Raw genomic sequence first — 25,155 nt, forward strand, 5'->3', positions numbered from 1 at the left:
CCTGACAGATGTCGGTAGAAAAGAATGATGGGGTAAGTTGAATTTTAACGTCCCACTGACCAATAGTGCTCCCTTGATAGCCCCACTTATTAAAAAAGTTCCCCAGCTGTCCCCTGCACTCCACAGCCCTGTAATACAGGCTCTAGCAACTACTCCTCATTCAAACAGCACTTGTCGCTAGATACAGAGTGCTCTGTACACAGCATAACCTAAACTAACAACCTATCTCCTCAATCCAGGGGGATGGGGAAAGCAGCCGACGACAAAAGAAGTGCCAAAAAAAATTGGTCCGTTGGTGCCTGCATTATGGTGAAACTGGGCTGTGACGTGCGGGGGACAGTTGGGGCACCTTTAGTAAGAGAAGGCTTAAAAGGGTTGCTGTCTGGCCATAGCAGCTTACTTTACCAGTGGCAACTTTAGCAAGGAGGTGACAGAGGCTCCGGTGTCCTAAGCAATCTTCTCTGGACGTGCAGCGTCTGCTCCTCCGTAACAAGCATTCTATGTTGAACTTTAGGTCTTGCCCGCAACAGTGTGGTGAACTCAGACCCCTCCACAAGTTAAAACAGCATCTTGTCGCTATCCTCAATGCCCCATTCTGCCCTGCTGCTCTCAAGCATTCACACGCTAAGAACTGGGGAAGCAGAAGATGCACAGTACAGCATGCAGGCTCCTGTTCCAAGTCATCTTTCAGTGAATTTGACACACATGGTGAACTGCGATTCTCCCTGTTACTAAAGCAATTTCCTGCTCTTGGAGGGCAGGGCTTAACCAATTTCACAACTTGGAGGAAATCCAGCATAGTGTTCATATGAAATTGCATTAATTCAATTCATCGCCCAGCCCTATGCCATACCCTTTTGTTCTCCATGGAGATAAGCCACTGCCAGAGTGTGGCTGTGGCTTTCTTCACTCTCTCCATAGACAACACAATCATTGTATGCTCCAACACACTCCGCAACATTTTAATACATTTGATGTGTCTTATGTGCCTTCTGATTTGTAAACTAAAATAATATGAGCAATAACTATTCCTCTTTAACCTGCTGCTCCACAGTCACTGAGGACAAGATCTACACCTAACTTTCCACTACCAGTTTGCTTGACTCAATTCCATCCCACCTCATAACTAACCTTACCTCCATGTTTATCCTAGCCCTAAACCACTTGTTCAAATTCCCGTTGACTACCAGTGTCTTCCCTTCATCCTTCAAATATGAATCAATCACATCCATACTCAAAAAGCCATCGCTCGATGATCATTCTCCTGTCCAGTTACTGCCCTGTATATCACTGATCCCTTTTGTGTCAAAACTCCTGGAATGGCATGTTCCCTCTGAACTACTTCTCCTATTCAGTGTTCAACCAACTGCAATCTGGTCTCTGACCCCACTACTGTACCAAAAACTATCTAACCAAAGTAGCCAACGGCTTACTAACCAAAAAAACCTCAAAACATTACTGTGTACCTTCTCTTAGACCAGTCCTCTGCCTTTGACACGGTCGCCCACTACCTCCTCTCTTAGCATCAAATTCTTGGCCTTTTCCTAGATCTCCCCGTACTTCACTGACCAAAGGTTTAGCATCTCCCACCCATATATCATATAGTCACATTACCCTCTCTGTGTGCCCCTAAGTTCCATACAAGGACCCCTACTCTTCTCCATCTACATCCATGGTCTAGGACAACTCACAGAACCCAATCTTTATCCTGACGAAACTTAAATCTAACTCGCTAGCTGATTGGGATTCTGGACAGGAAAGCAGTAACCCAAGTGTCTATCAGCTATATGCCCCGCCTCCTATTCCAGCTTCCATAAACTTAGCACAAAAACTCAGCATCTTTCCCCCACGTCACTCTATACTGCCACCAATCAATCACTATCAATGGTTCCATACATTCACCAACTCCTCCCAAGCGATTATAGGGAGTAAAAGGAAACAAAAAACTGAGTCAACTAGGACCCCAAGACAGCAAGCGTGCTGCATAGGAATTTTGATAGCTCCACAGACTCGGAAGGAAATATCAGATTTAGTTATATAGGTGCTAGAAACACAAGAAGTTCAGTTTCTGGGCACAATTTCCATTCTGGTCCATTTGTATGCATCCTTACTTGTATTTTGGGCCAACAATCATTTTTGCAATACGCTTGATTAAAACTTTTGCACCGTCTTAAGAGCTTCTACATAAACCACAATTTCTACTTGGTGATATGTGGGAGCTGCAGAAGACAAATAGTGCAACACTTTTAATCAAAACCTACTGCAGAAATGATTTGCAGCCAAAAATACACGCGTGTAAGCCACAAAGGGGTCCACGGCCATTAATGTCAGCCGAGCTCACTAATTTTTCAAGGAATCTAGCAAAGATCTATTGTGTATGGAACTTGATTTCCACATTGCTTTGTTCCCTTTGGAGACTAGTGGTATATCCCCTTGTTCATCATTTAAAAGGAAAAATCAGAAAATGACGTATTACTTAAATAATTTTTTCTTCTTCTGGCAATGTCTTTTAACACTAACACACTCTCTCTCTCTCTCTCACACACACTCTCACACACACACTCTCACACACACACACTCTCACACACACACACACACTCTCACACACACACACACACACTCTCACACACACACACACACACTCTCACACACACACACACACACTCTCACACACACACACACACTCTCACACACACACACACACTCTCACACACACACACACACTCTCACACACACACACACACTCTCACACACACACACACACACACACACACACACACACACACACACACACCTTGATTTAAGGAATACAGATGTAGTAAAGCTTCATTGGAGAACTTAATTCCTTAACACATTAAGAAAACGTTCAGTGCCAGAGTTTTTGCTCTTCCAGTAGCCACCAGAGAACCTCACTGATCCCAAGAACAGGGATGCCTTGTCCTCTTTCCACCTTCCACTTGTGCAGCGAGGAGATTGAATAGAGCGGCAATTGCACTGACCAGTGCTCCATTCATCGGCAATGTGACTGTCAAGTAAAAGCGTTCTACTATTTGTAGCCCCACTAAAATTAATGGAGCGGCAACTGCTCATGATTAGCTCCATTCAATCTGATGCCACTGTGGGCAGGAGAAGAAACGCTGCTGCGGCGAGAAAAATAAAGGGGGACAAGTCGTGCAGGGTAGGATGGAAGCCAAATGGATCCCATTATAGTCAACTGAGTCTGTCTGGTGCCATTTGGTTCCATTATTGCATGGATTTCTTGTTCAGAGCTGCTAAGTGTAAAAACAGTTTTAACCCCCCAAAAATATAAATAGCTCAACTTACCTCACCAGGCCTCACTTTAATGAAAAAATTGCTGCGCTTGTAGGAAATTTTCAAAATCTTTGGCCAAGCAAAACGATTAATTCGAAGTCTGTCTTTATAAATGAGGAGCCCATTTGCACAAACCCCAAGCATTATATCCACAGCTTCGGAGTCCTAGAAAAGTAGAAGAAAAGGTTAATAGTACACACACAAAAAAATTTTTAAAAAATGTGTAAAGGATTAGCACAGTGTTGTGGATTTCATTATAAATGAAGATGTGAAAAGCGCCGTGGATGCAGTGTGTTCTTCACTCTCTGCCAGTACCTCCAAATAAAGACTAAAAACCAATACCTTAGCATGATGCAGATCCACGCCATACATTGATAACTTCTTTGCATTTTCTAAGAAAGTGATATCCGCTTGTGCTGGTGTAAGCCCTCTAGAAAAGAAAAAGCAAGTTTCAACAATTAGAGAATGTAATTACAATTTTTTTCCGTATTTGAATGTTAATTTCTTTTACCCACAAAAATAGTTGCTAAGTAAAATAAATGATATGACCATCCATGGGAGCCCCTCTCTGAGACATCCATACGCCTGAACAGGTCAGCTTCACGAGACAAAACTTTAAAAAGGACTGTTCTTCACTAAACTACTGATGGATGTGTTCAGATTATGGCATTTCAGTTGATTTAGCCAGACATTTCAGAGTTCTAGCCACACAGGCAGCTCCTGGATTATTTGTAAGGCTGAAGCCACCCCCTAGGTCTTTTTTTTTTTCTTTAAAGACTATGCTTTTTGATACATGTGTAGCATTCTCAAAAGGGTAAGGAGGTCCATTTAGCAACTGGGAGATCCACTCTACGGCTGGATTCACACGAACATATATCGGCTCGGTTTTCATGCCTCATCTGCGGGAGGTGGGATGAAAGGAGGTGGGATGGGGGCAGGGCTAAGTTCTGAGAATTAGCCATGCCCCCACCCCGCCTCTCCCTATTGCAAATAGTGCAGAGGGGCAGAGAAGAGGCAGAGAGGGGGCGGGAGCTCAGTTCCTGCTCCTGGCTCTTCCAGCCTCCCCCCCCCCCTGCAGAGAGAGACAACGTATATCGGCTCGGCGTGAAAATCAAGCCGATATACGTTTGTGTGAATCCAGCCTTAGAATGGCCTCCAAGTCTGCACAAAGAAGAAAGTCTCTTACCCTGCAAGGACACTGCCTAGTTTGGCCCATGGACAGTGATTTCTTGGATTTTCAGCTCCACTTTTCAAAACAACTAACTTTATTTTTTGGTTGACATGGCCGCATAAGAACTTCTTTTTGCATCACAATCTGTAGTTTTTATTGGATTCATTTTTGGATACATATGGCGTATTGTAAAACTTATAAAGTTTTGGAGAGCAGTAGTCATCAATTGTGACTTTTATAGCGTTCATCATTCAGCATAAATGTCAAATGTTTTCTGCACACTGGTATGATTATGACGATACCAAAATGATTTTTCATTTGCTTTACCACTTTTCTAAAATAAAAAGCCTTTTAAATTGGATTTGTTTTTACATCTTTGCATTCAAAAAGTCTTTAACTTTATTTTTTCATGGACTGACCTCTGAGACAGCTTGTTTTTTGCGTAACGAGCTGTAGTTTTTATTGCTACAATTTTGGGCTACATATGGCTATGGTGAACACAAAATGTTTTTGTAGGAGTCAAGATGAACAAAACACGTATTTTGTCTCCGTTTTAGGGGGTTTTCTTTTACGGTTTTTGCCGTGCATGATAAAAAGTGTGTTCAAATTATTGTACAGGTTGTTACAGATACGAGGACACTGCAACTGTTTTCTAATACATTTTTTGTCCCTGTAGGGAACCACAAAAGCTATGATTGATAGGATAATCACAATATCAAAATCGCAGGCCATCCCAAGCCTTACTGTATGGCGTTCTGTTCCCAAGGCAATCCAGGTGACTAGGAGGGGCGAGATGCATTATCACTTTCTGTGCTTGGCTGGACATCAGAGAGACAGGGCAGGGGGGAACAAGGAGCAAGAACACTTCAGGAACATTTATTTTTCCTAATAAAACGCGACTTATGGCCAGAAAAACACAGTATCCCTTGACTTCCTTATGCCTGTATCGCCACAGTCAAGTGTTACCCTTCTGGGTAATTTTAGGCATTTTGTCCTGGAAAGACCCCACAGTGTTATGTCAAATCTGCAGGAAAAAGATCTGTGCAGATTCTGCATCGAATCCACATTGCACTACTTTTAATAGGAATCCCTGCTGCAGTTAGAGACTCCCATTAAACTTGTGGGGCACGGATTTGAAATCCTTGTGCAGAAAAAAACAAAATAGTACCTTGTCATTTCTTGACACGGTTTTTGCATTGGGAAATCTGCACACAGAAAAAGGCTAAATCAAAAAACGCATACAAGTGCAAAGCCACAGCAGAAATCCACGTGGGTTTCTCCTGTGGGCATGCATCGTAATGGTGAAGCAGCGTCAGAGCTATGGCGCTTTTGTTTTTATTCTTTTCTTCATGCTGTAATAAAAGCTGACCGACCTGTGTGTTTTGTGTAGCTCCACAACTTTGTCTTCCAGTTCCTTTGTTTGGTTGGGTGCAAACTGAAAGTCACTGATATAGTCGGCGCTGTGCTCCTCTGCATCATAGTCTCCGACCTCAGCCTGCAGCATGAGGGAACCAAGCAATGCATGTGTGACAAATGAACATGGCAGACGTCCAGAAGCAATATCCTGACGGAGCTGAAGGCACAAGAAGTATCTGTGGAGACATTTCAGGCTATTAAACCAGCAAATGCAGTGGATCTCAAATGCAACCATAACATATTTAAAGAAAATACTTGAAGGGATTCAACATTTTATGTAGCCAAATTTGGTCCGACACAATATCGCTTGGTGCTGCATAAACCTCAATGCTTTGGGTGCTCCTCCAGTAGCCAACGTGACACCCAGCACTGCCTTGGAGTAAAATGATTGAGCAACACCATAGCCTAAGACCTGTTGTTGATGTGTATAACACATGTGAACCACCTGTGTGTGAGGTTTCGGCTCTATTCCTGGGCACTGATCATGTACACGTCTGACAAGTGTATGTTTGGGGGCATAGCTATGAACAGTAATGCTTTGCAGAAAATGGACTAGTACAATGGAATAACTCACAAGCCATTCCTCTGAAAGAGACAAGAAATAATCAAATGTGAAGGTCATGGTTACCTTGTTATGTCTTCAGTCAACTGAGAAGGATCAGGCGGATAAAACTTGACATTAAATACAAATTGCCATGGCGAGCCTGGAACAACAGGAGGAAAACTGTAAAGGTCTTCGGTGATAAGGACCAGCGAGACACACAAATATATCCTTGTATAGTAAGACATGGCCATCTCAAGATATATGAAAACCTCGCCAAATCTGTCTCACTGGCAGCTCTGGACCATCTGTAGCCCTCAGGGCATGGTCACACTACATTTTTCTCACAGGCATTGAAGGCAAGTTCTGCTGACTGCTTAGAAGAAAAGTCCAAGTTCAGCATCAACAAGGTTGAGGGAGGGAGGGGGAGAATATGTTCCCGTCTACGTTTGGGGTTTCCATTCTTCTGTTCCTCCATAGAGCAAAAACAGGAAAAGATGTCTCCGTTTGTTTTCCCATTGATTTCAATTAGGTTTTTCAGCCCTCAGTTTGGCAAGCACTCAATCAAGTTCAGCAAAACAGTGGTCTGCTGAGCCACTTTTCCATTAAAAAACGTAAAGAAAGTAGTCTTCCAAACTGAAAGCCTTCTGTTTGAATCTATTGTTTGTTTTTATTTAAAGAAAAAAAAAGTTGTTATTTTCCCCTTATACGCATGCACGGAAGGAAACTAGTAAATTAAACTAAAAACAGATGCGCTAAAATGCATGCAAAAAAAAAAGTCAAATGGATACAAACGCAGGCTGAGGTTTCAGATTTTGAACAGATCCGCTAAACAAATGGAAACTGTTCTCGTTTGTTTGGCATCGCTTTTTGAATCCATTCACAGGGCTAAATAAATAAGGCTCTGTCCAGATCTGCCCTTTTGGGTGTAGATTCTCTAATAGTTACTCAGCGCAAGGCAGATCATGCTAATAAATCCCATTAGCAGTGAAGGAAATGCTGGTTTCTTCCATTTCTTATATAAAGCTCATATGGATGCTGGAGTTTTATATAATCCTTCTAAAAATCCATTTCCTACACAGAAACCCACAGCTTAGCGTATCCCTTGGAACAAGGGGTGTGGGGTGTTACTCGTACAGGCTTCTGTTGCTACGTGAATGTAAGCGGCACTCTTCTGAGGCGGTATGCCAGCCAACGTTGGGGATAGTTGGGTTTGGCGATTTTCTTTTTCAACAGGTTTGTCTGAATAGGCAAATCACAAAATAGACGAAAGACTGAACAATGTGCCGCTGTGAAATGTAGCTTTCTCTTCCACCGCTCAAAGCACTCAAAAAAACAAACAAAAACAAAAAATGGCCTGCCCATGGACATGAGTCCTAAGAGCAGAATATCAAGAGGAACAATGATGGATGGGCTTACTATAGTATTGTGTAAGGATTTCTATTTATGACCATTTTGAAATTTGACTCTCGGTCAACCTACTTAAAACCATTAAAAATTGTTGGAATCCTTGAAAAACTAATTACTCATATGAGCAATAATATTGGGATTTGTAAGTCAATCTAGCCAAGACTAGTGTAAAATAGGGACATAAACACTCCCAAACTTTTTCAATTTCTACAAAAACCCTTTGTCATTGCAAATCTTATCGGATCTTGTTAATGGAATAAAATTTTGACCTAGTAAAAAAAGGGCAGAGAAATCAGCAAACACCTAAATTAATATTTAACTTCTAGTTAAATAAAATATTCTGATATTTCTTATAAGGCTGTAAGACCTGCAAGCTTAAAAGGTTTTAGTTTTCTGGATAACTATAAGTTAACATTTAGGCTAACTTCACACGAGCGAGTGCGATATCAGGTGCAATATCACATTCACCAATATGTGAGTTTCCTATCAATACCGCCTCTCAGTACTTCAAGGGGTTGTCTCGCGGCAGCAAGTGGGGTTATACACTTCTGTATTGCCATATTAATGCACTTTGTAATATACATCGTGCATTAAATATGAGCCATACAGAAGTTATTCACTTACCTGCTCCGTTGCTGGCGTCCCCGTCTCCATCTAACTTCAGCGTCTAATCGCCTGATTAGACGCGCTTGCGCAGAAGGGTCTTCTGCCTTCGGCTCAGTCCGGCAGCAGCGGCGTTCTGGCTCCGCCCCTTCTACGCGGCATCGCGTAGCTCCGCCCCCACCACATGTGCCGACTCCGGCCTCCTGATTGGCTGGAATCGGCACACGTCATGGGGCGGAGCTACTCGATGACGCGTAGAAGGGGGCGGAGCCAGAACACCGCTGCTGCCGAACCGAGCCGAAGGCAGAAGACCCTTCTGCGCACGCGCGTCTAAGCGGGCGATTAGACGCTGAAGTTAGACGGATCCATGGAGACGGGGACGCCAGCGCAGGGAAGGTAAGTGAATAACTTCTGTATGGCTAATATTTAATGCACGATGTATATTACAAAGTGCATTAATATGGCCATACAGAAGTGTATAACCCCACTTGCTTTTGCGAGACAACCTTTTTCAGGGAAGTAGTGATGCTCCACCGCAGCGGTCAGCCACGGCGGAGGAACGCAGAGCTTCTCTCATTGTTTTTGACGGGGAAACCTTACATCGCATTGTGTGCACCTAGCAGGTGGTGCGATGCTGCTGCCGGCCCCATTGATAACACTGGGCAATGCAAGGGAACACCCAAAAATAAGACATGCCGCAAAATAATCACTTCCTTGTATGACCCCAATCAAAATAATGGGGTTCATAGTAATGCGCAAATCTCATGTGATTTTTTTTCGGCTGTGAAAGAACAGCCTCAGGCCACTCTCACACAATACTACACACTGTCAAATGCTACCATTGATTTCAAAGGGGCTTCTCAGACATGTGCTAAAAACACTGCATGAAAATAGAACAGAAAGCATTTGAAAAACACCCATTCATTTAGATGGGCAACGTATGGAACTTTAAACCGCAAAAACGCATGAAAATAGAAGACAGCGCTTAAAAACTATGTTTCTGCGTTTGAAAAGGTGATGCGTTGCCCATAGAAATGAATGAGGTGTTTTCAGCACTGCTGAAAATGCGGTCAATGTGGTTACAGTGTTTTCGACTGCGTTTTTTTTTTAGTTCTGGCAGCATCAGCTTGCTTGGCTGCATTTATAACTGTGCTCAAAATGCAAACGCTGTCAAAATGCAGCTGAAAACGCAGTAAACACGGCGTTAAAAAAACTCAGTGTTTTTACAAGCGCATGTGTGATAGTAGCTTTAGGCCTGATCTACAGAATCTGCAAGGGTGCCAAGTCGCCCATAGGGTGACATGGATGTCCGCAGCTTAATTAAAGCATGCAAATATGTTTTTCTGGTCCGGAAAACAAATCGCAGCATGGACGGCTTCCATCGATCCCACAGGAAAGCAGGAGATTTAAAAAAAAAAAAAAAAAAAACACACAACTGTACTGCGCATGTCAGACGGCAAGCCTGTCCGACGATAGTACAGCGAACCTGGAAGTAGCGAGGTCCACACAGTTGGCGCAGCCTGCAAGACACGACTACGCAAGGCTCATGGGCTGCGGATACGGGCTGATTCCGTGCGGGATTCACCACATAGAATCCGACCCGCCCGTGGATATGAGGCCTAAAAGGTGAATTCAGAAGCGGCAGACTTCGGATTTGTGCAAGTACAACTTGCAGTGAATTATAATAGCAGGCGTATAGGTTGTGTGCAGCATGGAGAGAATATTAGGAAACCACAAATTTCCATGCAAAAATGCGCATGTTGTGGAAGTGATTTGATAGACACACAACCCCCCCCCCCCCTCTCTCCAGTAGTATATTTAAATAGCTAGAAAATCGAACAGCTTTTCATTGTGTACAGAAATACTGTTAAATTCCATTAATAAGCCATCCACAGGACATGGATGTTCCATACTACAGCACAGCCCAGGTTATTCAAAGGATAGGGTGGGAAAGTGCTAAGGAACAGCAGATTTTGTTTTCCATTAATCATTAGCATTCTGGGCTGTTAGTTGGCGTACATTGTGATTATCTAGATCATCAAAAAGAACTATATTCTAACTATTTTTCTTATCAAAACATCACACCCCATGACACAGACCTCTTTAGTCAATGGGGTCCGCTGTGCAACGGACCTGGTACGGCGTCATGGTTTCCATTATGCAATGGTTTCTCTTAGGGAGAACAAATTAATCTTGTAGATATGATAGCTTTTAATGGCCAACAAAAGTACATGATGTTATAGCAAGCTTTCAAACCTATATTTGGGCTAGCCTGAAGAAGAACCCTAAGAGGTTCGAAAGCTCGCTATAACATCAGGTATGTTTGTTAGCCATTAAAAGGAATTATATCTGCAAGATTACTTGGTTTCTCTTACTAAGAAAAATACATGTTATAGTGAGCTTTCGAACCGCTCAGGATTCTTCTTCAGGCTACCCCATGTAGGTTTGAAAGCTCGCTATAGCATGTATTTTTGTTAGCCATTAGGCCTTATTCATACGGTCTACAAAATTGCGCTACAAAAATGCATGCATATGTATGTATTCATTCACGAGAGATGTTTTGTAGCCTGAAAGAACCCATAGGAAACTATGGGCTACAAAGTTGTGCAATTTTGTAGCCCGTGTAAATAAGGCCTTAAAAGGTATATCTACAAGATTACTTGGTCTCTCTTGCGGAGAACAATCCCACTTTGCTCTACTGGCTAGCACCATGCTAAAAACTTTTTTCTTTTTACCTAATGGTTTCCATTAAAAATGGAAGTCAAGACATAGAAGTAAAAAGAGCCTTATCCATGTAGATTGCTGCTAAATTACTCTGTCCGATTTTAACCAGCAAGAATTCTCTAAAAAAAAGTTGTTAATGTTGATAGGGTATAGCCCCATTTACACTGACAGTTTCAGTGACAGCTTTGAGCAATCGTCTTTGCATACTTTATAGTAGCCAATTAGCTACTATAGAATATGCAAGCAGAGCTGGACACTGTGGTGGCCACTAATAGAACAATACAGTTGCTTTGCATATGCAAACAGCTGTAGTGTTCTCCGAGTTTACAGCCTTTGCCCTGCTGTGAATTCACAGAAGGACACAGGCACAGAGAATCTTATCAGTGGAGTTGGCTGATAACAGCCTGCTCTACTAATAACAGCTGATCACTCAATTCTAGTAAGCTAGAATTCAGCAATCAGAGACTCATGCACGAAGTGCCTGCATTTAGACAGAACGAGAATCATTTAAAAGACGTCTTTGAGCGATTTTTGAGCAATTCTCGTATCTAAAAGGGCCTTTACAACTCCTCCAGGATGAAAAATGGCTTCATGAAAAAGAAATAACGCCAACGCAAAATACGCTTCCACATGAATCTGATAATGACCAGCTCTGAGCTCTTAGATGAATCCTTTTAAGTTGAATAGAATATGAACTCAAGCAAACAGCCAAAATGCTCAGATGCTGCATCATAGCCCTAGCTGGGGAAAAATCATAATCGCCTAGAAACAATCATGCTAAGAAAAGCATCACAAAGGGAAATGCAGTCACCCAGGCTCCAATGTAGAGACAGAATCTGAGGAGTACACACGGGCTATACATTACACGGCAGCCCGTTACAGTCCACGGCTGAGACAGTCGCTAGATTTCAAAGGTCAACGCATGTTCACCAAATTATTGTATACAACATAAGTCTTTATTGGTATGTCCAGAGGGATAACGCTCAGTGTTTATTCCTCTGCAGTCTGCTCTCGTGTGTAAATTACTCCGCTTTAGTTAAGAGCAACACAAATGTAGCCCAACATCATTCAGATAGGAGTTCTGCTCCCATATTTCTTCCAGATGAGGGTATGTGAATCTGGCCGGGTTCCACCGCTATGTCTGTGTGTGCACAAAGGGTGGGAGTGAAAGATACATTATAGAGAACAGCCAAACAATGTGTCATCAATTAACAAAATTGGGTGGAGAGAGGGTTGAGCAGCCGAAGTTTTAGAACTTCATCTTTTTTACCCTCCCTTTCAGAGCTGCATCTAGTCGCGAGCCCATAAAAGATATAATATACATACTACAAGCTTCCCAGTAAAGCCACTCTTTAATGCTTCTTCCCCTTCTTTCTAAACCACAAGATCCCTAGAGTATTTTTTATGCATTGCAACATGAGACTCTGTTCTTCAACCATCTCGTGATGACAGAATTCAAGAATGTGCAGAGGTCAACAGCATCTGCGAGGGGTTTGTATTCACCGTGGATCAGTTCCAGATATGCGAGGAGCAGAACACAGAACATGGAAGCCTCCCTTTTCCCTAGTAAAGAGTATAGCAGCTAAATCTAAACCGAGAGCCAATACAGGCAGGGTCTTCACATAGTTCACGGTGCCTTTTGTAGTCCCTCCATGAAGTAACATTTTACTTGAACCCAACCACTGTTCATTCTGTTTAGCAGAGCACAAATTCACTACTAGGGCCAATAACAATCATCCTCCTCCTGCCTCACCCTGCCATTGCATATCATAAAAGGAAATAAAAAGGTTATTGCTCTCCGTAAGTGAAACAAATATATATCTTGTAGATTGGATATCTTTTAATGGCTATCTTTTAATGGCTGAGAAAAAGAAATGATGTTGCAGCAAGCTTTCAAGACTACTTAGAGCTCTTCATCAGGCTCTTCACATGCTTGCTGTAACATCATCTTTTTGTTAGTCATTAATAAAAGGTTTATCTACAAGATTTTATTTTACTTATCGAAATGCTTTTTTTTGACCATAAAGGACAACAAAACTACCAGTTTGAGAAATCTATTACAACTGGTCTCGGCTGTGAAGAACCCAATTCTGTAGCTCGTATTCTGCACTTTTCCTCCTGCCTCCAGGTTACTGACAACTGTGCCCTGCTATTGCCTTATGCACACAGCCGTGACGGGCTCCGCAAGCGGAATACTGCAGCGGAGTCGGTCACTGCGTCCCCCAAAGACCCCATACTTACCTCCGGATCCACTGCGCAAAGTCCCACATGACGCTCCAGCACGCATGCGCCGGGCACATATTCATGCTATACTTCCGCTGTGCTACAGCGGAAGTATAGCGTGGCAGACGGCTTCCATTGACCACAATGGAAGCCATCCGCGCGTATACTCGCGGCAAATAGGACAGCAGGATATATATGAATATTAATCAGCTGCATCAGGCTCCCATCAGCCTGTGCTGCACACTTACACAAACGGTGGCAGCAGTCAGCTAGAAATACATCCGTTTAACATATACATCATGAAAAGCTATAGAAAGAACACCATGTATTCATTAAAGGGGTTGTCTCGAGGAAGCAGAGAATTTTTTTTTTTTGCCCAGTCCCCCTTATTAACCATACATTACTAAGCCCCCCTGTAAATGACTTTTATAGCTGGTTTGTACTTACAGTTCCAGCGTTTCAGCAACTTATAAAAATTTTCCCAAGATGGCCGCCGGCTTTTTTCCCGTCGCTTGCTGTAGCCCGACGTGCGCGCTCCCGAGACGCTACCAGCTGTGTCTCCCTGACAACCAGACGCCCCGCAGCCGCCGACCGGACCCCTGGATTGAACGCGGCCGACCACGGCACACAGTCACCCACCGCCAGGCAGCAGGTAACCGGCGCTAGACCCCTGACAACAGACGAAGGCCCCCCCGGCCCAGCAGCAGCCCCCCCGGCCCATCACTTACCTGGGCGGCTCAAGTTTCTGCACCTTCCTCTAAGAGAGGATGGTACAGAATGGCCGCTCCAGCGCGCTCCCGAGAAGTGACAGCTCGTCTGCGCATGCGCAGAAGAGCTGTAGCGGCTAGCAGGCTGAAGCGGCTCGTGCTGAGAGCAGAAGACCGGACTGCGCAAGCGCGTCTAAAAAAGCAAGCTGCCAGCGAATTTAGACGGAACCATGGAGACGAGGACGCTAGCAACGGAGCAGGTAAGTGAATAACTTCTGTATGGCTCATATTTAATGCACGATGTATATTACAAAGTGCATTAATATGGCCATACAGAAGTGTATAACCCCACTTGATTTCGCGAGACAACCCCTTTAAACTAATGCTTCTGATGGAAAGCCATACAGTGGAGACCAACATCCATAGGCCACCTTGTTAAACCAAATACATTTCAACACATGCGAGTTCACTGGTCTCCACAGAATGGAACATCAGTTGGCTAGGCCTTCCTTTACTTATTTTTTAAAGTGGAGTACTGATGTATACGCACCAGAAGGAGGCCAAAAGGACCCTCTTGTGGCCTGCATCCAGCAATGGCTGAGCACATGTTTGCGTCTACGTCTTAAGCTTTTCTCTGCATACACACAGAGCAAAAATGTGAAAATCAGACCTGACGCATTTCTGCCTTTTGTGGTTACTGAACACTTAGATTACATTTGCAGCCACAAGGTCCATTCAAATCCATTGGGTATGTTGACCCTACCTTAAAGGGGTTGTCTCGCGATAGCAAGTGGGGTTATACACTTCTGTATGGCCATATTAATGCACTTTGTAATGTACATCGTGCATTAAATATGAGCCATACAGAAGTTATTCACTTACCTGCTCCGTTGCTAGCGTCCCCGTCGCCATGGATCCGTCTAATTCTGATGTCTTCTTGCTTTTTTAGACGCGCTTGCGCAGTCCGGTCTTCTTCCTGGTGAATGGGGCTGCTCGTGCCGGAGAGCTGGTCCTCGTAGCTCCGCCCTGTCACGTGTGCCGATTCCAGCCAATCAGGAGGCTGGAATCGGCAATGGACTGCACAGAGCCCACGGTGCACCATGGAAGAAGACCCGCGGTGCATCGTGGGTGAAGATCCCGGCGGCCATCTTGGTGAAGGAAGAAGAAGGAAGAAGGAAGACGTCACAGAGCGGGGATTCGGGTAAGTAATAAAAAATTTTTTTTTTAAACACATCCTTTGGGGTTGTCCTGCGCCGAACGGGGGGCCTATGGGAAAAAAAAAAAAACGTTTCGGCGCGAGACAACCCCTTTAAGGGGTTAAGAGTATGATTAAAATGGGCGATTAAGATAAGAGACAGCCATGTAAGATGGGAGGTGAGTTTTGTTCCATAACCTGTCACGCTCTGTACGATAGGTCACATCACTACAACCTCTAGCCTGCAGCTACACATACAGTAGCCATTTCATTCCCTTGTGTTAAAAATGTGCACAGAAGTATCAGCCAACACAATGGAAATGCCTCATTTCTATGGCTACTAACCCAGCCTAGTGTGCAAGTATCAGTCATGTCTGTGGACCAATAGGAGACAATGGCAGTATTTGTGTCACGCACCTGCCTCTCCATCAGCCACATCCTTTATAGCTCCCATCCGCAACAGAGGTCTCATTAGTAGCAGGCCAGGTTCACACGAACAATCCGGATTCCACATTTCGGAATCTGGCTGTAACCACGGCCAGCGATCCCACGTACCTGCTATTTCTGTACTACGAAGACTGCAGACGCTCGCGTCAGTCATGCGCGGTACAGATTTTTTTTTCTTAATATTTGTATTTCCCACGCAGTCACTAGGTGAGGAACGGGTACCTGCAGCCTATCTGCAATGTTAATGGGTCAGACGGCCATCAGCAGCAAAACAGAGCATGCTGAGATTTTTCCTCTATTCGCAGAACACGCAATTTGTTTTTGCGAATGTGAAAGTAAAAGCTATTTTTACATGCCTATCAATGCATGCCAGTTGCAGCAGATCCTGCAGGCGCCGACCTCGGATTCCGCAATAGAAATCGGCTCGTGTGAGACCACTAACCCCCTGCTTCTCCAGAGCCATTTCTACCCATGGTAGATTAATAGGTTTTCCTGACATGCCTTTTCCTGTAAATTGCCTTAAGGCCACTCTCACACATAAATTAGGCAAGACGCCACGATTTTACCGCCGTTTTCGGACACAGGTTATTGCGTCAGACAGCGATTTCTAATGCACCCCATCATTGTGATTGGTAATTTGGTGCTTTAAAAAGCTTGAAAATGCTGAAAAATAAAGCAGTCAACGCTCAAGAATCACAGGTCTGCAAGGCCCCATTGAAATCAATGGAAGCGTTATACTGGGGTAATCGCAGTAAAAAGTGTATGTCAGAGTGGCCTAAGAGATACTGGCTACATGTCAGGCTCTTCTCTGACTGGCGCCCCTAACTGGTATGCCACAATATAAGGCTTGTTGTGTGTGCGCCATTAATCAACGATTTAAAAATTCAGTTTTACCCATCTTAAAAATATCATACCCACTGACAAAGGGGCCTGAACTTTACCAAACATCTAAGGTAACAATAATTAACCTTCCCATAGTGCAGGTTCAAGAGAACTTTCTTGAGTTTGTTGATAGACTTGTTTGCTCCCCATCATCATCCGCAGAACTGTGAATGGAGCTATTTATTATAAAAAGGTCACTACAAGAATTTCAGAAGCAAAATCAATTTAAAAGGGGACCTGCTGCCTCCTATAAGCACCATAAACTAAACTCTGGTGCTTCTAGGACAGGCCCCCTGAGGACTGAAGAGTCATACTGATAGACGGCGTGACAGCATGTGAACGAGGAGCCCGGTACTACCCGGACTCAGCGGGACCTGTGCTATACTTAGTCGCTTCCTTTTAAGTGTATTATATCACTTTACTACCTGTAAAAGTGCATCATAAATTAGATCTACACTTTAAATGAACCTTCATAAGGTCAAAAGGCAAGGTCAATACTTACTTCTAATTTGTCTTTTTATTTCCTTTGCAGGATCCAGCCAGTTCTGAAATAAAAAACAAAAAAACTTCCGGATAAGAAAAAAACATTTAACTCAAGCATTATTTGTTGCTTTGTATTCATATACAATAAAATTCCTTTCAAGAGAAGCAGTCAGCTGCAAATGGTGACAGCAGGCAGGATGTTCTAGAGCAGGAGGCGTTGGGTAGGGCGGTCTAGAATCCTATGGAGAACAATTCCTTATAAACTTGGAGTGGGTGGTTCTAAACCGCGATTGGCAGCCTTCAACATTTCAGTGTACATACATCACTGATAAGCCCGCCCACTGGACTCCTAAGCACAGAAATAGCAGGGAATAATATGAATAAATCAGAAGCTATCCTAAATCTTCTCTCATAACACTACTGGTTCTACGACAGTGTGTGTGTGCGTGCGTACATGGATTTAACGCACAGCCCATTTTCATTGCGTTTTTGTTACAAACTGTGGCAAAATGACAGTGGAGCTGCAGTGATCAATGAAACGTGTGACGGACCTGTTCTTACTGAAAGACATGCACCTATATGCTCACATGACTATTTTATTTTCCGATGTGCGAAGGGTACCAGGATCCCTTTGCCCTGGCACTGAAAACTATATCAATCTGATAAACCCATCCTTAGTATATAGATAACACTGCATTTTCAGCATGACAAGTTCCCTTAAATCTGGAATACAAATATACAGAATCTGGCATTTGCTACTAGCAATAGAATTGCAATCTAATGTGATATGTCAAAGGACCAGATGCAAAAGATTGAGCAGAGAAAAGGCTGAAAATGTATCTGTGTTAAACTTAGAACTCTGCGTCTTGCATGAGGATTTCTCCAACTCCCAAGCTGGGGCAGTCGTGCTTTTCACAGACCGTGCATGCACCCCACATCCAAAGCACAACTTTTCCAACTCCAAGCTGGAGACAATCATGCAAGTGGCAGGGTTTCGAGCGTTTTTCTTGCGTTGCGAGAGCGAGTGAAAGCGCATTACTACGAAACCAATGAATTTTAATGGTTTCATTCTCATTTGTGATGCTTTCACACCTGCGATGCTGCGTGAAATAAATCGCAGCATCTCCTTTCTTTCTGCGATATTGCCCATTATTTTCAATGGGAGAAGATTGCGATCCCCTGCGGCTGCTGTGACAGCTGCAGCAGGTGATTCCTTCAGCCAGGGGTTTCACCTTTGTTCTCAAAGCAGCAGCAGCCCCATTGAAAGCAGTGGGAGAAAATCGCGATCTCCTGGCTCTGCTGTCACAGTAGTGGCAGGGGATTCCTTTATCCCCCACGGGGAGTCCCCTCATCACTGCACACTGACAGCAGCGCCAGGGTATTCAGTGATGAGGGGACTCCCTGCTGCAGCTTTCACAGCAGAGGCAGGAGATCGCAATGTTCTCCTCCAATTGAAAGCAATGGGTTGAAGGGAACCCCTGCAGGGATGTCAGGCTGTCTTCACATGAAAATGCCTCACATCCAGGGGAATGAAGAACAGCCAGATATCGCTCTCGCCAGTATGCAGGACCCTGGAGGTGGAGACACAAAATGGTATGTACATATAATCGCCTACCTATAGCTAAGACTAGTTTATATGGTAAAATATTGGTGACGGGTCCCCTTTAAATCTCATGATCTTTGTACATTAAACTAATCCAAAATTTTTGATCATCAGGTTACACTGAAGCCAAAATAAAAAAAAAGGAAATTTACTGTGTCCATAGCACCCCAAATAGTAAGGTTAGTTAAAACCAAAAGGTCTAATTTCTTATATTTGATGCTAATTTATTGATGGATTAGAAAATTGTATTAAACTATACAATAACCAGAATTGCTACCATAACAGCCATGACCAAATGTACCCTCAGACTCATAAGACAATCTGTTCCATTTCCAAGCTCTAAGGTGCCATCCATGGCCTGCTGCTAAACATTTGGGCCGACCAGAAAATGTGTGGAAGCAATTGTTTTTGGTGCTAGCATTTGTGTCTATGGAAATGTACAGTAATTCTGCTAAGTGGGGAGATTCTAGAATTACTACTTCACCATTTAAATGGGGTGTGAGTTACTGAAATTTTTAGTTAAACGTGTAAAAATAATAAAGCGGTTTATACTCCACCCTCCCGGCCCCCTGCTGTGTCCAGCAATGCAGCTCTAGGCCTATTCTCTGAGGTATTGTCTATAGGCTGCTATAGCCAAAGCATAAAACTCAGCATTTGACCACAGAGCTCTCATTGGCTGCAGCATGAGACATCTCATACACAGCCCAATCACTGAGCTCTCATTGGCTGCAGCATGGGACATCTCATACACAGCCCGATTACTGAGCTCTCATTGGCTGCAGCAGCATGTGAAATCCCATACACAGCCTGATCACTGAGCTCTCATTGGCTTCAGCAGCATGTGACATCCCATATATAGGCTGCTGCAGCCTGTAAACGTCCCATAAGAGCATCCCCAGAACGGCTGTGGCGTTTGACACAGTAGGCAGTTGGGGGATGTATTAGCTGCTTAATTTTACACATGGGGATTAGGTTTAAAGGAGGTTGTCCAAATTAATGGCCTATCCAAAGTATAGTAGTATATGGGGTACTGGTCAACAGAACCCTGCCAATCGTTCAGCTGTTTGCTGGGCTGAAGCACTTGTGCACTGAGCAGATATCTGCAGAAAGCAGACGGCTCCTTTCCTACTGCAGTGGCCAGGCAGGATATGGCAAGCTAAGTTCTTATTCACTTCAATGGGAACTTAGCCTGCAATGCTAAGCTTGACCACTGCAGAGGGAATAGAGCTGTCTACTTCCTGCAAAGCTCAGTTGAGTGCATGTGTACAATGGCCTAGCAAACCTGATCAACAAGCTTCATCAATCTACTAGCTTTGGCCTATCCTGAAGATTGGCCACTAATAATTTATAACTGGACAACCCCTCTAACTAAAAATGCAATAACTTGAACACCCCTTTAAGACTTGAATTAGCATTTCACATACAAGTTGGCACCTTAGACTATGCAAGTACAAAAATACAGTAATTTGGCATGTATGTAGCATTTAACTAGAGCCTGAATGTATGAGCAGCACAGAATACTGATGTTAGGGGTTGCTGGGATCCCCACATTCTGGTACTTTGACAATTATGTCTGGGTGTCTCTGTGGTGCTCAACACATAAGAGTGCCTGGCATTCATCTTACCCATTCTGCAGCTGCAATCCAGCACAACAGCTGGCTCATAAATGGGTCACTGTACTGACTGCACTGGGACAAGTGAAACAGATCATTCAGCATTCAACACAACTTTGGCTGAAGGTCACAGAAGTGAGGCATTTTAATCTAGAAAGGCAACAACCCCGACAGGAAAAATTGAATCAGAGAGAATCGGTGCCAAGAAGAAAAACACACTTCTGTATATTTTTTTTAAAGACTCCGAACAAGTGACATAAATGGAAGGAAACTGAATGAGAGATACTCATAACATCAAGACCTATTACAGCATCTCACAGGGAAGCCCACTGAAGCATTAAAATGTGTCAAATTCACATAGCAGCAAGCTCCGAGCTTCCCTGGGGGAAAACAGCAGCAAGAATATGTTCTGGCAAGAGGCTGGAATGTGCAGCAATATCTCAGACCAGGGGAAGACATAAAGGTAACACTGCTAAAGCAATGAGCGCTGCTCAATAAAACCCCTCACAGCAACATCAGCAGATTTAGTATAAGGTTATAAATCTGATGTCTGAAACAGATTTGCTGCCAAATCCACCGCAAAATCTGCATGTCTTAATGTGGGTTTTATCCTTTCCACTGCAAAGGATGGAATCGGTGGCAAAAATCCAGAAAAAAAAACATACAAACTGTGAAAAATATCTGCAAAAGTGTTGCATTAATGAGGTTTTGTTAAGGTGAAAAAAAAAAACAAACAATTTGTATTGTACTGTCCTTTGTGAAACTTTTTGCATTGAAAGTGTGCAACAGTGTTCACAGGAGGAAAATAAATGATATATATAGCTTCCTATGCAATAACCAGGCACAGTTACAGAGCACAGTAGCATCAGACAAGAGCTGTGCAAAGCAGCCAGCTGATGACAATGCATGATAAACGTTACAAGAAAAGTAGTGACACAATGTATAAAGCACTACTAGTAATGTACTGAACATTCTCGGGCCTTCAGAACTGCACGACGGGTTCCATGAGGTGTTCAAATGGTTCTGCAGGAATACTGGCACATGTGCAGAATCGCTTCTTGCAGTTGCAGCAAATTAGATGATGGGGACATGCTCTGAAGAGATGACAGCAAGTGTGGATTCACATCAACGCATTTTAATTGCATATTACGCATGCAATGCACGAGCATATAATACGTGCAAAATGGGGTCGATGAAAGTACATTGCTTTTCATTGTTCCATACACTTGCGTATATTTAATGCGCGTTACGAGTGTTAAAAAAAATAAAAAGACTGCAGCATATTGTATTTTTCTGTGCATTACCATGTTACTGCCCTGTTGTTCTTTCCAAACATAATGCATATGCAGTTACGTTGCATATTAGCAATGTGCTTTGTTCCTAGAAGCATGCGAAGGAAGTTTAAAAAGAAAGCCGGAAGTTGTAGGCAGACCATTCAGGACAGCATGTAGGGACCAGCGACCCGTACGTAACCTGTTGCCTGTGGATATTGGAGGCCATAATACTACTACCACGGCTACTTTTGACATGGGTAAACTCATTGCTCTGATGCATCGGATGTGGCTGTGCAAGGGTGGGAAAAGCAGGCCTAGCCAAGAGAGCCTCATCCTCTAGTGAAGATACAATTCTCAGAGCACAACTCTTAGCAACACAGGAAAGCATAAGAAAATGGCGCCTTTGCAATCATGCGAGCATCAATAGGGTGTTTCGATGGAGTTGGGAACCTTCTGCCATCATTCCCTGCTTGTTCATTTTTGCATGCAACATACGCAGTACATACCCAAGCATACGCGTGCAAAACGCTGCAAATTTTGCGGTGCGTATTAAAATACAGTTGTATGAGCCCAGCCTATTTCTGCTGTAAGGACAGACATTCTTGCAGGGATATGTCCACCCCGCTGCTAAAAATGTAATATAAAAACCATCTGTACAATAATCCATATTAAGTGAAACAGAAGGTAAAAAGAATGTAGAGTCAGAAACAAAAGACATTAGTTATTTTACTTTAACCTTTAGTTGTGTTCTTAGCAGACAGAAAACACTTAATATCAGCGATGTGGAAGCCCCTTTAAGGATGTGGCCATAATTACAATGTTTGCCAATATGGACAGCATACTACCAAAGCAGTAAATCTGACACAATCCAATCAAGGCAAGGGCAATCTGGGACACTAAAGCTCACAAACAGACTTGACCCACATTAACCTTACATCATGTCACCTCTGACATGTGGGTCTTATGATGTCAGAAATAATACTGAAGATTTATTTCGGCAGCGATATTCAGATGACCATACCTTCTGCTCTGCGTTGTCATAGTAGAGCAAGCCAAAATAATCCGTTTCCAGTAGGTTGAGGTGCTCACAGACCTTCAGAAGCAACGACTGGCCCTTCGCACGTTTCTGAAAGAGAAGCAGTCTGTTAATCAATGTAACATCACAGGTACAGGCTTTCTAAAACACTGCCGGGATCCTACACACTACAAGATCCTGTACAACGGGGTGTAAAAATATATTACATCTCCATCCACACACAGATGGAAGGAGCTTCACTTAAAAAGGGCTTGCTTTTATTTATTTTTCAAAATGATGACCTATCCCTTGGGACCCCCATCTATCTGCTGATTGTCCGCCCCACTGTCAGTGCAGTGGGCTGGACGTCATCCCCACTAGTCAGAGGGGAAAATAGCAGCGCAGGCTTCACTCCCATTGAAATCAATGGGAGCACTGCGCTCCTATTACACTTCTTACTCCTGGCATGGTCAGGGCATCACATCCAGACCTGACCATGGCAGGAACAGGAGGTATGAAAGGAGCACAGCGCTCCCATTGATATCAGCGGGGGTGAAGCCTGAGCTCTCACTTCCTCCTCTGATCAGTGACCACAATGTCCAGTCCACTGCACTGAAAGCGCGATGGACGATCAGCTGATGGATGGGCATCCCAGAAGATAGGTCATCAGTTAAAAAAAAAAAAAAACCCACAGACACCTCTTTAAAGGCGTTGTCTCACTTCTAGCTATTGATGACCCATCCTCTGGATAGGCCTTCAATAGCAGGTCGGTGGGGGTGATCGGCAGCCCGTGACCCAGGGTGTTCTTCCGGGCCGATGTCTTAGTACATGCAGCCGTTTTGCTGCTGTAAGTAGACAGCCCAGCATATTGTTCATGGGATGCAGCCACCACCCAAGTCACTGTGCAACGTACAGAGCCGTCTGTTCTGGGAGTATATCACCAAGACACTGGTCTGGGGGGGGGGAAACAGCTGATCACCAGGGGTTCTGGGAGGCAAAGCCCTGCTTATCTACTACTGATGACCTATCCAAAAGCTAGAAGTGGCACAACCCCTTCTGTTATCTTAAGTAGCACCTCTAAGAAGCTCCTAACAGACTACAAAGCCATTTGACGATCTTCCAGATGAAGGCTGTGTTTTGTAATATACCGAACACAAGAAAAACCTCAAACTGTGATTTTGTAAATAACGCCATCTTTTTTTTCTTTTGCTTTCCTACAGTTCCAAACATCTGTGACTTCATGTCCAATCATTCATAATGAGTATATCCTCACATTATATGCATTACTGTCTTACAAAACAATGCCAAAATGGGCTTAATTCTTTGCAGATCTTACAAAACCCTACGGTCTAGAAAAGGGTAATGCTCCATGCAAAGAGTTAATATGCTCTAGTTGTGCTTTGAGAGCATAAAAACTGAGAAAGGAAAGACAAAACTGCCCATCCTTTATTTGCTCGCTAGCACCAACTTACAACAGCATCTGTTGCAAAGGATCAAACATTAAAACAAAACAATTCTAAAACATCTCAGTCATGAAAAAGACAATACAGCAAGAAAAAAAAGCTACAAAAAAGGTCATAACTTAACTCATTAAGGACCAAGCACTGTAAATATACAGCACTTGGTCCCGGGCTTAAAGCCCAGCCATATGTAAAATTACAGCGGGGATTAAAGCCTGTGCTTCTGCAATCAATCAAAAACAGGATGGGTTGTCAGCTGTTAGTCACAGCTGATAACCCAGGAGGAGGAAGAGTTTTAACCCTTGCTGCCTCCTCCTTTATTTAGTACACATGTACTAAAGAGTGAAAATGGAAATCCTTCTTCTTGAGCAGGCAGTCGGTGACCGCCGGGTGCCCTTTAGCATAGCAGAGCTACAGGGTCACAGCAGACCCCGATCAGCTCTGCCAGCGACTATTCTCCCTTCAAAGGGATGTTTGTCCCTTTAACTGAGGCTTCTAAGGATGCCCCAGCTACTGTGGAAAAACGTCAAATGAAAAATAAGAAAAAAAAAAAGTGAATGTACCCAAAGGTCTTATATGACATAATGGGGAACATATGTAAGTAATTATTCTTTTTACTATCTAAGTAAAAAAAAAAAATTATAGAATAAAACATTTCAGCAAGGCCCCATTGATTTCAATGGGAATGTCATACCCAGATTACCACGGCGTTGAAAACACAGTGTTAGTTGTGGTAAAAAGTGCCTGTGTGAGGCAGGCCTCAGTCCATAACAGGTCTGGAGGGTGGGGTCCCAGATGACTAGCTTTTAAAAAGCAAAAATAATTCTCCAAGATCCCTATTCTAGGCATGTATATGTGACAAGTGTGCTGCTATTAGCCTGGTCTACAAAAGCCAAGATATGCTATTCTAAACAGAATTAGTAATAGCACAAATTTGTGTCTGCAGTAACACAACCCAAGCACTACAGAGCTACAGTATATAAGCCAGCCATTCCCAACCCCAGTCCTCCAGTCACCCCAACAGGTCATGGATTTCCTCACACATTGCCACTGGTGCTCTTACTATAGGATATCCT

At 43.4% G+C, this 25,155-nt stretch overlaps 1 protein-coding gene across 13 annotated transcripts in view; it reads right to left on the minus strand.

Annotated features, from left to right (window-relative positions):
* The window catches only part of EPB41L2 (erythrocyte membrane protein band 4.1 like 2), a 143,828-nt gene that overhangs the window by 51,283 nt on the left and 67,390 nt on the right, over positions 1 to 25,155 (minus strand). For all 13 annotated transcript variants that reach the window (XM_066605547.1, XM_066605548.1, XM_066605546.1 and 10 more), the window contains exons 4-9: positions 22,626 to 22,730; positions 17,134 to 17,176; positions 6,528 to 6,603; positions 5,857 to 6,075; positions 3,655 to 3,742; positions 3,325 to 3,477 (exon numbers count right to left, since the gene is read on the minus strand). In XM_066605547.1, coding sequence (XP_066461644.1) covers positions 3,325 to 3,477; positions 3,655 to 3,742; positions 5,857 to 6,075; positions 6,528 to 6,603; positions 17,134 to 17,176; positions 22,626 to 22,730 — 684 coding nt within the window. The remainder of the gene's footprint in view (positions 1 to 3,324; positions 3,478 to 3,654; positions 3,743 to 5,856; positions 6,076 to 6,527; positions 6,604 to 17,133; positions 17,177 to 22,625; positions 22,731 to 25,155) is intronic.

The sequence above is a fragment of the Eleutherodactylus coqui genome, chromosome 1 (genome assembly GCF_035609145.1).
Source record: "Eleutherodactylus coqui strain aEleCoq1 chromosome 1, aEleCoq1.hap1, whole genome shotgun sequence".
Taxonomy (NCBI): Eukaryota; Metazoa; Chordata; class Amphibia; order Anura; family Eleutherodactylidae; genus Eleutherodactylus; species Eleutherodactylus coqui.